The 16,661-nt window shown below is 48.1% G+C and overlaps 1 protein-coding gene across 1 annotated transcript in view; it reads left to right on the top strand.

Annotated features, from left to right (window-relative positions):
- Positions 1 to 236: 236 nt before the first annotated feature.
- The window catches only part of FGD3 (FYVE, RhoGEF and PH domain containing 3), a 54,505-nt gene continuing 38,080 nt past the window's right edge, over positions 237 to 16,661 (top strand). Inside the window, exons 1-2 of the mRNA XM_080668727.1 lie at positions 237 to 279; positions 3,242 to 3,753. Of these exons, the coding sequence (XP_080524853.1) occupies positions 3,295 to 3,753 (459 nt within the window). The 5' untranslated portion in view covers positions 237 to 279; positions 3,242 to 3,294. The remainder of the gene's footprint in view (positions 280 to 3,241; positions 3,754 to 16,661) is intronic.

Here is a 16,661-nt window from a genome sequence, read left to right on the forward strand (position 1 = left end):
CTGGAAATAACCCATTTTCAGGGGCCTCTCAATTTCCCACCCCTCTGTGCCCTTTTCACTGTTCCTGCCCAAGAGGGCCCTGAGGCCTGGAGCGGAGTGCCTGCGGGTTTGCTAGGAAATGCCTCCGAGGGGGAGGTGGGGCCTCCAGCCTGGAAGCTCTCTGCTGGGAGGCCTGGGTGTGACAGTGCGGAAATGCACCCCTTGTCCCTGTGACAGCACCGGAACCACAAGAGGAAGTGCGCTCCGTCCACCCGAGGCCAGAGAAGCCGCGTGAAGCCGGTGAGTGGTGGGGCTCCGGGGCCTGCGAGGGCGCTTTCAGAGCAGGAGGGGGGACACTCCTCGAGGTGGGCGAGGCCCCTGATGAAATGTGTCCATAGTGGAAGCTTTGTCTGGCCAGGTTTGGGGGCTGACTTCCTCCTCCTGGGCCACACTGCTGCTCTGAGAAATGTCCCGTCTCAACCATTTACCAAACTCCCAGCTCCACCTGCACTGGGGCTCTGCCAGGGAGGCACCGTGGTGCCTGGTTGTGTTGTCTCCCCAGGGCCTCTGCGCTTGTTGACAGTCCGGTCGCTGTGCAGAGGCAAGTGTGCGGTCCCTGGTGAACGCCGAGAGCGGGGACAGCACTGGGTCGTCGGGGTGTCTCTGTCTCCAGGAAAGATGACCCTGAGCCCAGGAGTGGCCGGTCCTGGCAGCCGACCAGTGGAGGGGGACCCCACTCCAGCTGGGCTACTGGACTCTTCCAGGCCTGAGCCGGGTGGTCCTAGACACAGTCCGGGGCCTGGGCCCTCTAACACCCCTGGCCCGGAGCCTGCAGCTCTGACCCGGCCGCCAGGCCTTGTCTAGGTGGTGCCTTGGGAAGAGGGTGAGCCCGCAGGCCTCCGGGGGACCCACGGTGTGTGGACATGGAGACATGGAGCGGGCAGCAGGCCCGGTGAGCAGCCGGCTCCGGGGAGGGGCCGCGGGGTCAGACTTGCTGTGAGCCAGGGCGAGGCCAGCGCTCAGACTTGGTGTCTGCAGCGCCAGGGCCCCCCAGCCCTGCGGTTCTTGCAGGAGAGAACGCGCACACACAGCACCCCACTGCCTGCACCTGATCCCCCACTCCAAACCTCCGGAGCCTGACAGCTTGGGGGGCTGGGTGGGGCGGGCGCAGAGGAAGTGGTTTGTCCCCAGCTGGGGAGTTGCAGGGGCCCAAGTCCCTGGTTCCGCTCCTGAGGGGGACAGGGCCGGGGTGGGGCGGGGGAGGGAAAGGGGCAGGGCTGATGCATCTCTGACCACAACCTGCCCCTCCTTATGTATGCAGTGGCTCCTCAAGCTGCCAGGCTGCACCCACACCCACACCCGCAGAGCGGAGAGGCAGAGCTCCATGAGTCCGCAGGGCCAGGCGGGCCTGGCTGCCCTGCGCCCATTGTGAGCCCAGGCCCCAGCGTCCCCACGTGCAGAATAGTGACCACAGCGCGGGAGCAGCTGCCTCACTGCAGCCTCTCCACCTGCCCCCGGTGGGCTCTGGCGGCCAGCACATGGCATTTGAAGAAACAGATTCCGACATAAGGAGGATGAGCTTGGGGCAGCCCTGACCACAGGGCAGATGCCAGACCCAAATCTGCCTCTGCCGGTCTGAATGAAATGTCACTCAGCTCACGTCCTGTCTGCCTGGGATGCCATTCCCTCTCCTGGGACAGGGTCCCTTGGGCGCTGTGTATGTGTGCACACACGTGTGCTGTGGAGGGGTGTGTGTATGTGGGAGCTCATGTCCACATGTGTGTGCCCTTCCCAAAGCCCACTGCCCCCCGGAGCTGTTGGGGGGAGGCTGGGTCAGCCTGTCCTGCCCTGGTGCTCACTTTGACCTGGGGAAAGCCGCTGGGAAGTCAACCCTTAGTTGAGTGAGGCCATGGCTGCATCCCTCAGCTTCCTGATTGGATCAGGTGGTCTCGCTGTTCCACACCAGGACCTCGCCCTGCCCTCCCCCCCCTGCCCCCCGTTTGGCCCAGCATCGTGGCTGCCCTTGCATTCAAGTCCTGGAAGATGAAATGATGGTGGCGCCAGGCTCCACTGGAAGGGCACACGCCTGACCTAGGGACGGGGACGTCCACACACCTGCCCTGGGGACAGGGACATCCATACGCCTCACGTCTGCTCTGGACGTGACCGCCCTCTGTAACGTGGACGCTGACACCAAGGATGCCGGCAGCTTGCCAGGCCCCCACCCCCAGAAGCATCCTCTGCTCTGAGTTATAACCGACACGTCATTCATGGTGAAGTGGACACTGCAGTGTTTTGACTACATGTAGCCATGAAGTCGTCCACCCGGGCCCCGCCCCCGCGCCGCCAATTCCGCCCCCCCCCGCCCCCGCCCCCGCCAGGTAGTCCGGCTGCCAGACACGCAGCTCAGCGGGCTTTTTCTAAAACCCCATGTGAAGACAGGACGCTGGGTGGGTGGGAGGCAGGACGCTGGGTGGGTGGGAGGCAGGACCCTGGGTGGGAGGCAGGATGCTGGGTGGGTGTGGGTCAATCTGTATTACACTCATTGACTTTCATCTAGGCTGCGGGTGCGAGGCCTGCCTCCGTGGGTGCCCTCCACCGTGAGGGGCGGAGTGTGAGCGCAGGGAGCGCGGGGTGGGTCCGAGGGGGCAGTGAGGTGCTCAGGTGCCAGCTGCAGGGGGTACCTGCCAGCGCCCGCACCTTGGGTGAGCTCTGCACCCTCCAGGGGACCCGGCCTCCCTGGCAGGCGCCTCCTGTGGCCAGGGACCAGCTCAGTTCTGGCCTGAGAGTGTCAAGCTGGCTCCAGGGGCTGCCCCACACCAGGGGACACTGCTTCGGGCTTGGGGCTGGGAAAGCAGCCTGCCCACCCTCCCTGCAGGCCTCTGGGACCTGCCGGGTGGGTCCCGCCCTGAGCTGCCCTGGAGCTGCCCTCCCCCTCTCCTCTGACCCGTGCGTGCTCCACCCGCATCGCTATTGTCTTGCGCATATGTTTTGACTTCATTGAGCAGCAGGTAGCTTCTACTGTAGGATTTCTTCCTCCCCACCTCCTTCCTTTCTCCCCCACTGTCTCCCTCCTCTCTTCCTTTCTTCCGTGTTTTGTAGAAGAGATTTATTTTCTATTTGCCATTGCCCTAAAGCCCTAGGCAGCGAGCGGAGGCCACGGAGGCTGACCCCGGGGAGGCATGCTGGGTGCTGCATTTGGGGCCCACAGGGGCTGGTCCAGGGCCCAGCTGGCATTGACCACACTCATTTCTCCTGACAGGAAGCCCCCGCCCCGCCAGCACCCCCATTCACTCAGAGAGCTCAGCCTTGAGGATGGAGCCAGGAGGAGGGGTCTCAACAGCCTCAGCCCTCTGTGCCAGCCCCGAGGGGCAGGAAGATGGGCCTGGCGGCTCCTCCCCGGAGCTGCCCAGCACAGATCCAGAGAAACTGCAGGCGCTGCCCGTCTGGCCTGGAGCCCACTGCGGGGCCCCTGCCCCGAGGAGCCCTGGCAGCCAGGCTGCTGCGAGTCATGCCGGGGAGCAGTGCTGCACCGTCAAGATCCCTAACCGGGACAGCGGGATCGACAGCCCAACCTGTAGCGCGCCCACCGGGCCCTTCTCCTGCCAGGGGGACAGCGAGGCGGGGGGTCCCACTCTCCTGGGACTGCACCCAGAGGCAGCCCCAGGCAGCAAGACCACCGAGAAGGAGGCCAACAGTGATGTGGGCCAGGGCAGCAGTGAGGAGCCCGAGCCAGAGAACAGCCCCCCTGGGGCCCCTGCGGACCTGGCCAAGGTGGGTCGCCTTCCTGCCCAGGATGGGGCTCCTCCAGGGGGTCTGAGGTGGCAGTGGCCTCACTCGCGCTTGGTGCCAGTAGGTGGGTGCCTGCTCAGACACCACATTCACAGAGGCCCCTGTACGGGCTGGGGAGCACACCCCTAGCCGGCCCTGCTCTGGAGCCTGGCTGCCTGCCTCAGTGGGCAGTGCCACTGCCAGCGCTCTGGGCTTGCTGCCCACCTTGCAGAGCCCGCGTGAGGAAGGCACACCCACACGGGTCACCAGGATGGGGCAGGGGCTGGAAGGGAGCTGGTGGGGCGGGTGGAGCACCGAGCAGTGGCCTGGGGAGCCTTTGTGTCCATGGCAGGGAGCCCGGGGCTGGCCTCACAGAAAGCATCCCGGGCTCTGCACCGTGTGGGACGCGTGAGGACAGAAACAGAGCAAACAGCCGAAACCGGTTTGGCTCAGTGGATAGAGCGTCGGCCTGCGGACTGAAGGGTCCCGGGTTCGGTTCCGGTCGGGGGCATGTACCTTGGTTGCGGGCACGTCCCCAGTGGGAGGTGTGCAGGAGGCGGCTGGTCGATGTTTCTCTCTCGTCGATGTTTCTGGCTCTCTGTCCCTCTCCCTTCCTCTCTGTGAAATATCAATAAAATATATTTAAAAAAAAAAAAAAAGAAAAAAAAAAAGAAACAGAGCAGACACCCTGCGAGGGAGGCCTGTGCTGGGAGGAGGGCCAGCGGCTGCTCCCTAGAGAAGCGGGGTGTCTGATGGGCAAGGCCGGGCCCCTGGCTGTGTGCTGGCTGCTGTGGCAGCGCCAGGAGACAGGCCTGGGGCCAAGGGCAGCTGCCAGCCTGACCGCCCAGAGCCAGCCTCTGGGGGCTGCTGGCCGGGCTGTAATGCAGGTCTCATTATCCTTTGAGTGTGATGAGGCCACAGGTCAGGAGATGACAGCCACTGAGAAACAGTGCGACTCCCAGTTCCCAGGACAGCGCCACCCAGAGGCCACAGGGGAAGCTGCAGGGCTGCTGGAGGAGGCAGGGTGAGGGGCGAGGGCAAGAGGCTTTCCTGTAGTTTCTGAGGGAAGGAACAGGTGAGGCGACTGAGCACATTGAGGACTGGCCAGTGTGAGTGATCCCAGCGGGCTGAGGGCACAGCTGTCCCTGGATGTTGGTACGGCCCTGGGTGATTGGTGGAGGGGGGGGAGGGCCAGCAAACAGGGTGAGCAAGGCCCACAAATGCCAAAGCATCGTAAAATGAAAATAAAGAAATGCTGTTTACTATGGCCCTACCACCTGGGCCTCTCCAGGGGAGCTGCCTGCCTGTCCCAGGTCCTGGGCAAGTGCAGGCCTCAGGGTGGCCCTTCTGCCCACCCAGCCTCCGGGTGCTCCCAGGGCAGAGCTTTGTGTCTGTGACATGAAAATGGCATGTTACATTGCCACGGTGGGGAACGGGTGTATGTTCTTCATCACGGGATTCTGATTTGTCGCTCGTCGGCCCATTTATTGCACATGGGCCCAACCCTCAGGCCAGGGCTCTGGACCAGGGACCGGGACCCTGTGCCCCAAGTTCCCATCTGGGGGGAAAAAGGGGTGCTGGCCTGGGGAGGCCGCCCAGGTGTGCATACATGTCTAATTGGCCTGTGTTGTGTGAAATTAGATTCCTTCTTCTAATCCTAATTTGTTGATTGTTCTTGTCACAAAAGGATGTTGCATCTTGTCAAATGGTTTTTCTGTGTCAATTTTCCCGTCACTGTGTATTACACTGATTGACTTTCATCTAGTGAACCATTCTTGTATTCCAGAAATAAATTCCACTTGCTCATGGTATATGAGCCTTTCATTTTTTATTTTTTTTAAAACCTGTTTTTACTGATTTTAGAGAGGAAGGGAGAGAAAAAGAGGGATAGAAACATCAACAATGAGAGAATCATCAATCGGCTGCCTCCTGCAGGCCCCACACTGGTGATCGAGCCCACAACCTGGGCTTGTTCTCTGACTGGGAATCGAACCATGACCTCCTGGTTCATGGGTTGACGGTCAACCATTGAGCCACACTGGCCAGGCTGATCCTTTTAATATGATACTGAGTTCAATTTGCTAATATTTTGTTGAGGATTTTTGCATCAATATTCATCAGGGATATTGACGGATAGTTTTCTTGTAACATCTGTGGCTTTGGTATAAGGGTAGTGCTTGTCTCACAGAATAAACTTGGAAGTGTCTCTTCAACTTTTTGGAAGTATCTGAGACAGATGATTCTGCAGTGTTATTAATTCTCTAGTGAAGCTACTTGGGTTTTTTTCTGTTGGAAAGTCTTTAATTGATTATTCAATCTCTTTACTCATTACTGGTCTGTTCAGATTTTCAGTTTCTTTGTGATTCAGTCTTGGTAGGTTTTATGTTTCAAAGAATTTTTCCATTTCTTCTATGGTATCCAATTATTCGTAGTATTCTCTTATAGTCCTTTTTATTTCGGTGGCATCAATGGTCATGTTTTCTCTTTCAATTTCTGATATTAGTTATTTGAGTCTTCTCTTTTCTTCTTAATTAATTTAAGGGTTTGTCAATTTAATTGATTCTTAAAAAAAAAAACCTTAATTTTGTTGATTTGTTTCATAGTTTTTCTATTCTGTTTCCCTTATATTCTAATCTCTACTGTTTTCTTCTTTGGAGCTGCTTTGGGTTTAGTTCTCATTCTTCCAGCTTCTTGAGGTGTTGGACGGGCTGTTGGCTGAGATCTCTCTCCTTCTGCACATGTGCACTTGCAGCTTTACACGGTCCTCTGGGCACTGCTCAGCGGCCGCCCACACATGTGGGATGCTGTGCTCTTACTCTCACTTTCCTCAGGTATTTTCTAGTTTTCTTTGTGACTTTTTGTTTGTTTGTTTGTTAATCCTAACCTGAGGATATTTTTTCCATTGACTTTTTAGAGAGAGTGGAAAGAAGGAAGAGAGCGAGAGAGACAGAAAAAGAGAGAGAGAGAGACACTGATGTGAGAGAGACACATCGATTGGTTGCCTCCCACATGTGCCCCGACTGGGACTGGGGATCGAACTACAACCCAGGAATGTGCCCTTGACTGGGACCCGAACCTGTGACCCTGTGGTGGGCCAACACTCTAACCACTGATCCACACCAGCCAGGGCTATTGATTTCATTTTATTTTATTATGATTAACAAAGATATTTTATTTTTAAAATTCATTATTATTATATTTTTTTCAATTATAGTTGACAGACAATATTATATTAGTTTCATGTTTATCCCCCAGTGATTAGACATAAAATTTTTAAAATATATATATATTTTATTGATTTCAGAGAGGAAGAGAGAGGGAGAGAGAGATAGAAACATCAATGATGTGACAGAATCATTGATTGGCTGCCTCTTGCACACCCCCTACTGGGGATCGAGCTCGCGACCCAGGCATGTGCCCTTGGCCGGAATCGAACCTGGGACCTTTCAGTCCCCAGGCTGACGCTCTATCCATTGAGCCAACCCAGCTAGGGCTAGACATAAAATTTATGAAATGATCATTCCTATAAATATCATACCCTTCTAACATCATCCACAGTGATTTGGAACTAGAGGATGGTGCATGAATTCATGCACAGGTGGGGTCCAGCTGTCCTGCCTTGGGGCCAATCCGGCTGGGCGGTCTGGGGAGAGGGGCCATGGGCAGTTGGCAAGCTGGTCAAGGGGGCCATTTGCATATTAGCCTTTTATTATATAGGATTGCCATTTTATTGTTTATATATACATACATATATTTAAATCTTTATTGTTGAAAGTATTACATGTCCCCTTTTTCCCCCATTGACCCCCTCCTGTCCACCCCCTGATCCCCCGCCCCAGGCCTTCAGCACCCCACTGTCTGTGTCCATGGGCCATGCATAGATGCACACAAGCTCTTTGGTTGATTATCTCCCACTCAGCCACCCTCCCCCTCTGAGATTCTGCACTCTGTTCCCTGCTTCCATGTCTCTGGATCCACTCTATTCACTTTATTTTGTTCATTAGATTCCACATATGAGTGGGATTATGTGATACTTGTCTTTCTCTGACTGGCTTATTTCACTTAGTGTGATACTCTCCAGGTCCCTCCATGCTGTCTCAAAGGGTAAGAAATTCTTCTTTTTACTGCTGCAGAGTATTCCATGGTGTAAATGCACCACAGCTTTTTATCCACTCATCTACTGATGGGCACTTGGGCTGTTTCCAGATCTTAGCTATTTGTAAATTGTGCTGCTATGAACATAGGGGTGTATATATTCTTATGATTGGTGTTTTAGGATTCTTAGGATATATTCCTAGAAGTGGAGTCACTGGGTCAAATGGCAGTTCCATATTTAATTTTTTGAGAAAACTTCATACTGTCTTCCACAGTGGCTGCACCAGTCTGCATTCCCACCAGCAGTGCACAAGGGTTCCCTTTTCTCCACATCCTCACCAGCACTTGTCATTTGTTGATTTGTTGATGGTAGGCATTTTGACAGGTGTGAGGTGATACCTCATTATTGCTTTAATTTGCATCTCTCTGATGATCAGTGACTTTGACCATGTTTTCATCGTCTCTTGGCTGTTTGTATGTCTGCTTTGGAGAAGTGTCTATTTAGGTTCTTTGCCCATCTATTTTTATTTTTATTTTTTTATTGTTTAAAGTATTACATATAGTAGTACATATATCTTCTTTTTTTCCCCATTGACCTTCCCCCAGCCTCCCCTACCCCCTGTTGCATGTCCTCATCCCACCCCCCCCCCACCCCCCAGTGTCTTGTGTCCATTGGTTGTGCTTATATGCATGCATACAAGTCCTTTGGCTGATTTCTTTCTCCCCACTCCCCAACACACCCCAGCCTTCCCGGTGTAATTTGACAGTCTGTTCGATGCTTCTCTGCCTCTGTATCTATCTTTTTGTTCATCAGGTTATAATGTTCTTTATTTTCCATAAATGAGTGAGATCATGTGGTATTTTTCTTTCATTGCCTGGCTTATTTCACTTAACATAATGCTCTCCAGGTCAATCCATGCTGCTGGAAATGGTAAGAGTTCCTTCTTTTTTATAGCAGCGTAGTATTCCATTGTGTAGATGTACCATAGTTTTCTAATCCACTCATCTGCTGATGGGCATTTAGGCTGTTTCCAAATCTTAGCTATTGTATAGGAACATAGGGGTGCATATATCCTTTCTGATTGGTGTTTCTAGTTTCTTGGGATATATTCCTAGAAGTGGGATTACTGGGTCAAATGGGAGTTCCATTTTTAGTTTTCTGAGGAAACTCCATACTGTTCTCCACAGTGGCTGCACCAGTCTGCATTCCCACCAGCAGTGCACGAGGGTTCCTTTTTCTCTGCATCCTTGCCGACACTTGTCCTTTGTTGATTTGTTGATGATAGCCATTCTGACAGGTGTGAGATGGTACCTCATTGTCGTTTTGATTTGCATCTCTTGGATAATTAGTGACTTTGAGCATGTTTTCATGTGTCTCTTGTCCTTCCTTCTGTCTTCTTTTGAAAAATTTCTATTTAGGTCCGTTGCCCATTTTATTATTAGATCATTTATCTTCCTTTTATTAAGTTGTACGATTTCCCTGTAAATGTTGGAAATTAAACCTTTATCAGTGATAACATTTGCAAATATGTTCTTCCATACAGTGGGCTTTCTTGTTGTTTTGTTGATGGTTTCTTTTGCTGTGCAAAAGCTTTTTATTTTGATGCAGTCCCATTTGATTATTTTCTCTTTGGCTTCCATTGCCCTAGCAGCAGTATTTGTGAAGAAATTGCTTTGGCATATGTCTGAGATTTTGCTGCCTGTGGATTCCTCTAGTATTTTTATGGTTTCCCATCTTATGTTTAAGTCCTGTATCCATTTTGAGTTTATTTTTGTGTATGGTGTAAGTTGTTGGTCTAGTTTCATTTTTTTGCATGTATCTGTCCAATTTTCCCAACACCATTTATTGAAGAGACTGTCTTGACTCCATTGTATGTTCATGCCTCCTTTGTCAAATATTAATTGAGCATAGTGGTTTGGATTAATATGTGGGTTCTCTATTCTATTCCATTGATCTATGTCTGTTCTTGTGGCAGTACCAGGCTGTTCTGAGAACAGTGGCCTTGTAATACAGCTGAATCTGGTATTGAGATCCCACCTACTTTGTTCTTCTTTCTCATGATTGCTGTGGCTATTCGGGGTCTTTTTTTATTCCAGATGAATTTTTGGAGAGTTCTTTCTAGGTCTGTGAAATATGCCATTGGTATTTTAATGGGGAGTGCATTGAATCTATAGATTGCTTTGGGTAGTATGGACATTTTCATGATGTTGATTCTACCAATCCATGAACATGGTATGTTCTTCCATCTGTTTACGTCTTCCTCTATCTCTTTTTTCAGTGTCCTGTAGTTTTCCGCGTATAGGTCTTTTACCTCCTTGGTTAAGTTTATTCCTAGGTATCTTAATTTTTTTTGGTGTGATGGTAAATGGGATTGCTTTTTTAGTCTCTCTTTCTGTAAGTTCACTATTGGTGTATAGAAATGCCATAGATTTCTTGGCGTTAATTTTGTATCCTGCTACATTGCCGAATTCATTTATTAAATCTGTTAGTTTTTTGATGGAGTCTTTCGGTTATTTTATGTACAATATCATGTCATTTGCAAATAAGGACAGCTTTACTTCTTCTTTTCCAATTTGGATGCATTTTATTTCTTCTTCTGGTGTAATCGCAATGGCTAATACTTCCAGTACTATGTTGAACAGGAGTGGTGAGAGTGGGCATCTCTATCTTGTTCCTATTCTTAGGGAAAATGATTTTAGTTTTTGCCCATTGAGTATGATGTTAGCTGTGGGTTTATCATATATAGCTTTTATTATGTTGAGGTATGATCCTTCTATTCCCACCTTGTTGAGAGTTTTTATCAAGAAAGGGTGTTGGATTTTGTCAAATGCTTTTTCTGCATCAATTGATATGACTATGTGATTTTTATCTCTCAATTTGTTTATGTGATGTATCACGTTTATTGATTTGCGGATATTGTACCATCCTTGCATTCCTGGGGTAAATCCTACTTGGTCATGGTATATGATCTTTCTGATGTACTGCTGGATCCAATTTGCTAGAATTTTGTTGAGGATTTTGGCATCTATGTTCATGAGGGATATTGGCCTGTAATTCTCTTTCATTGTGTTGTCTTTATCTGGTTTTGGTATTAGGTTGATGCTGGCTTCATAGAAGGATCTTGGAAGTGATCCTTCCTCTTGAATTTTTTGGAATAGTCTGAGGAGGATAGGTTTATTTCTTCCTTGAATGTTTGGTAAAACTCTCCTGTGAAGCCATCTGGCCCTGGGCTTTTGTTTGCCGGAAGCTTTTGGATGACTGATTCAATTTCTTCCATAGTTACTGGCCTATTGAGCTGTTTAGATTCTTCCTGATTGAGTTTTGAAAGGTTATATTTTCCTAGGAATATGTCCGTTTCCTCCAGGTTGTCCAGTTTTTTGGAATAGAGTTGTTCGTAGTATTTTTTAACAATCCTTTGTATTTTGGCGAGATCTGTTGTTATTTCACCTCTTTCATTTCTGATTTTGTTTATTTGGGTCCTCTCTCTTTGCTTCTTGGTGATCCTGGCTAGTGGTTCATCAATCTTGTTTATCCTTTCAAAGAACCAGCTCTTGGTTTTCTTGATCTTTTGTATTGTTTCTTTGGTTTCTATGTCATTTATCTCTGCTCTGATCTTTATTATTTCCTTCCTTCTGCTTACACTGGGCTTTTCTTGTTGCTCTCTTTCTAACTCTTTGAGTTGTAGGGTTAGGTAATTTATTACCACTGTTTCTTGTTTTCTGCAGTATGCTTGTAGAGCTATGAACTTCCCCCTCAAGACTTCTTTCGCTGTGTCCCATAGATTTTAGGTTGTTGTGTTTTCATTGTCATTTGTTGCCATGATGTTTTTTTTATTTCTTTCTTGATCTCTCTGGTAACCCAGTCATTGTTTAATAGCATGCTGTTTAGTCTCCATGTGTGTGATTTCTTTGGATTGTTTTTATTGCAGTTGATTTCCAGTTTTATGCCACTGTGGTCTGAGAAGATGCTTGATATGATTTCTATCTTCTTGAATTTGAAGAGACTTTGCCTATGTCCCAACATATGGTCTATCTTTGAAAATGACCCATGTGCACTTGAGAAGAATGTATATTCTGTGGCTTTGGGGTGAAATGTTCTGAAGATGTCAATTAATTCCATCTGGTCTAGCAAGTCATTTAGGATTGATGTTTCTTTGCTGATTTTTTATTTAGAGGATTTGTCCAATGTTGATAGTGGGGTATTAAAGTCTCCTACTATGATTGTATTGCTGTTGATCTCTCCCTTGATATCCTCCAGGAGATTTTTTATGTATTTTGGTGCTCCTGTATTGGGTGCATATATGTTTACCAGAGTTATTTCTTCTTGTTGGATTGCTCTCTTTAGTATTATGAAGTGGCCTTCCTTATCTCTTGTTATGTCCTTCACTTTGAGATCTAATTTGTCAGATATAAGTATTGCTACCCCAGCTTTTTTTTTTCATTTCCATTCACCTGGAAAACCTTTTTCCATCGCTTCACCCTCAGTCTGTGTGCGTCTTTTTTTCTGAGGTTGGTTTCTTGTAGACAGCAGATATATGGGTCTTGCTTTCTTATCCAATCCGTTACCATATGTATTTTGATTGGGGCATTTAGTCCATTTACATTTAAAGTTATTATTGGTAGGTACTTATTTGTCGCCATTTTTATTCTTTACCCCTGTGTTCCTTCTTCGCTTCCTATTTCTTTTTTTTACAGCAGACCCTTTAGCATTTCTTGCATTGCTGGTTTGGTGGTAATAAATTCCCTTAGTCCTTTTTTGTCTTTGAAGCTCCTGATTTCACCCTCAATTTTTATTGATAGCCTTGCTGGGTACAGTATTCTTGGATTCAGACCCTTCCTTTGCATGACTTTGTATATTTCATTCCATTCCCTTCCGGCCTGATGAGTTTCTGTTGAGAAATCAGTTGCTATTCTGATGGGGGTTCCTTTGTAGGTAACTTTCTGTTTCTCTCTTGCCGCTTTTAAGATTCTTACTTTGTCGTTGGTGTTTGCCAATTTAATTATAATGTGCCTTGGCGTCAGTCTTTTGGGGTTCATTTTGCTTGGGACTATGTGAGCTTCTTGGGTATGTCTGGGTTTTTTCTTCCCTATATCAGGGAAGTTTTCTGTCATTATTTCTTCAATCAGGTTTTCATTCCTTGCTCAGTTTCCTTTCCTTCTGGAACCCCTATAATGCAGATGTTGTTTTGTTTTGTGTTGTCCCAAAGTTCCCTTAGGCTCTCCTCCTGCTTTTTAATTTTTTTTTCTAGAAGCTGCTCTACTTGGGTATTTTTTCCCCATCTTGTTTTCTAGCTCACTGATGCGGTCCTTTGCTTCTTTCAGTCTACTCTTGATGCTTTCTATTCAGTTCTTTACAGCAGCGATGTCATTTTTCATTTCTTCTTGGTTCTTCTTCATTTCCTCTTGGTTCTTACTCATATTGTCGAATTTGTCTTCCATTCTTTTCAGCCACCTTAGAACCATTTCTCTGAATTCTTTCTCTGGAAGGTTGCTTGCCTCCATTTCGTTTACTTCCTTTTCTGGTGATGCCTGCTTTTCTTTCATATGTGGGCTGTTTCTTTGTCTCCCCATGGTCTCAGCTTCTCTGGGTGTCTGGTTATGTGGTTCTCTCTCTCCTGCGTTGATTTAAAGGCACAAAATACAACACAACGAGGTACAACACACAAGGCACTGAACAGAAATGTATTCATGATATTAATAACCTCCAATAAAGGTGACCACCAGAGAAAGGCAAATTAGGGAATAGGAGAGAAAGATGAAGAGGAAAAAGAAAGAAAGAAAAAAAGGACTGTCAAAATGAAATTGGGAAAAGGAAAAAGAAAAGTAAGAGAGACAAGAAAGAGACTAAGAGAGAAAGGGGAACAAACTATATATATGGGGAGAAAACTCCAATAGAACAACCACTAATCCCAGCAAATGTCAGCAACAAGTACCTGGGGATTAATACAAACTACAACACCAACTAATATCAAGCGAGGCAAGGGAAAACAGAAACAAAAAATAAACAAAAACAAAGCAAACAAACAAAGAGAATAAGCAAAACAATCTCACAAAAAAGCATAAAAATTCGATATAATCAACATTCAAGCAAACAACAACAAAAGGACAGAGAGAAAGACAATTTTTTGGATAGTTAAGACAGCAAAGAGAGAGGTGTGTATGGACTTGGAGCAGGGGATTGTAGATTAGATATATAAGTAGGGTGAAATTTTATCAGGGTGTAAAGAGAAAGAATAGGGAAAATCTAAAGCAGGAAAGGGGTAAGATAAATAAGACACCAAAAGGGGAAAGGTTAGGAAAAGAGTGATGGCATAAAGGTAGAGTTGAGATAGAGTAAAATGATGCTAAAGGAAAGATAAAAATAGAATGTAGAACACTAATCACAAAGTAAAATAAAGAGAAAATAAAATGATACTTTAAAAAAAAGGTAAAATAGTAGTAGTAATGATACTGATTGAAAATAAAAATGTAATAATTACAAAGGTAAAATCAAGTGAGGAAAAAAGAAAAAAAATTAGTGTCTTGAGTAAAAGATGAAAAAAATGAAAAAAATAAAATAAAAAAATGTGCAATAGTGAAGGTCATTCACTTCCTCTATTGTTCTGTTTGGCACGCCTGTTTCTCAGTCAGGACAGTATTGCAGTTCCCTGCATTCCACTGCTCCTCAGTGTTGTAAGCCAGTCCTGATTTTTAAGCAGGCGGTGTGTCTTAATTTCTCGTATTCCTTTATTTTTGATTACACAAGAGTCAATTTGTGATTCAGCCACTGGGTGGCAGTGTTTCTGGATTGACTTCTGGATCTCTTTGGCCTCTCTAGCCTGTATTTAGATCCTTCTTTCCCTGTGGCACTCAATACCGGTTTGTGCAAGTGGGCTGCCTCAGAGCTGGCTCTCCGATGGTCACTCCCAGCTCCGATCCCCAGGTTCCAGAAAAACAACTTTCCCCTGCAGTCTCCCAGTGTGTCCCCAACGGGGTGATCCTTTGTATTGGGCTTAGTAATCAGAAGCAAGGATTTGAAGAGGAAAAAGCCCAAGTGTGCGAACAATGGGTCTGCGCGCAAGGCTAAGCAGCTGGCACACCTTTGAAATTCTTAGGCTGTCCCTGCCTGTCAGATCAAAATGGGTTGCTTTTTAGAGAGCCCTTCTGTTAGCACCTCTGAGGACCCCCTTCCACATTCATGGATCACACCAGCCCCAACACCACGGATTTTTCTAGGCACAGTCTTCCCTGGTCCTTCAGCTCCCGCAAAACACGCGTTTCTCTCTCCTGCTGGGACCAGAGACCTCACCTTATCCCAGGAGAAATCTGACCTTTCTGTGGTGGTGTGTAGAGCTCCCCTGAATCCGCGTGTTTGTGCCAATTGGGTACCAGTGTTCTGGGGCTCGCAGCTGTTCCGTGAGTGCCGCAGTTGTGGATTTTCAGGCTTCCGATAAGCTCCACTTTCCCTTTCAAGATGGTGCAGTCTCTGCGTTTGAGCCAGTAACTCCTGGGGGGACCCAGCCGCAGTGGGGACTGCCCAGTCAGGGGAACCCCATCTAGCAGTCCCCCACCTTCTCCTGGAGTTTAGCTGTCCCTTAACTTGCCAACAAACACTCCTCGTGCGACCCTCAGCTGTTCTTTCTTTCTGCTCTGGGACAAGGCTCGGAACATGTCTGTCTATTCTGCCACCATTTTTCCCCCCTCTAGCTAGTGTTTAGATTTTGTTTTCCCCGTGGCACTTAATATCGGTTTGGGGGAAAGGGTTGCCCCAGAGCTGGTTCTCTGATTGTTATTCCCCGCTCTGATCCCTAGGTTCCTCAAAAACAACTTTCCCCTGCAATTTCTTCAAGTGTCCCCAATTGGGTGATCCTATGTATTGGGCTTAGTAATCAAAAGCAAGGATTGAGAGAGAGAGAGAGAGAGAGAGAGAGAGAGAGAGAGAGAGAGAGAGAGAGAAGGGCCAGAGTAAGTGTGTGAACTCTGGCGCTGTGCACAAGTCTGGGCAGTCTTTTTTCTCCTTGGTTCTAAGCAGCTGGCACACTTTAAAAATTTTTAGGCTGTCCTTTTGCACCCAGTTCAGCTATGGGTTGCTTTTTAGAGTTCCCTTCTGTTAGCAGCTCTGTGGACCCCCTTCCGCATTCGTGGATCACGCCAGCCCCAAGGGCCGTGGATTTTTCTGGTCACAGATTTCCCCAGGTCCTCCAGCTCCCGCAGTGCGTGTTTCTCTCTCCTTCCCGGACCAGAGACCTCACCTTATCCCAGGCAAAATCTGACCTTTCGTGAGGGGGTGCAGAGCTCCTCTGAATCCTTGTGCTCGTTTCACTTGGGAACCGGTGTTCTCGGGTTCACAGCTGTTCGCTGGGTGCTGTAGTTGTAGATTTTCAGGCTTCCGATAACATCCACTTTCCCCTTCAAGATGGCACAGTCTCTATGTCAGAGCTGGTTGCTCCGGGAGGGAACCCAGCAGCAGTGGGGGCTGCCCGGTCAGGGGAACCCCGTCCGGCTGTCCCCCACAGTCTCCTGGAGTACAGCTGTCCCTCAACTCACTAACAAACACTCCCTGTGCGACCACACACTCTCCCTTTGTTCTCTCACTCACACAGTATCTTGCAGTCTGCCTTCCCATCAGCAGCCATCTTCCTGAAGCTCCATTTTTTAATTGGATTGTTAAGTTGTATAAGTGCCTTATATATTTTGCATATTAACCCTTGTGTATCATTGCCAAATATGTTCTTCCGTACAGTGGGCTCCCTTTTCGTTTTGTTGATGGTTTCTTTTGCTGTGCAGAAGCTTTTATTTTGATATAGTCCCATTTGTTTATTTTCTCCTTAGTTTCC

Source organism: Plecotus auritus, assembly GCF_963455305.1.
Source record: "Plecotus auritus genome assembly, chromosome: 5".
Lineage (NCBI taxonomy): Eukaryota > Metazoa > Chordata > Mammalia > Chiroptera > Vespertilionidae > Plecotus > Plecotus auritus.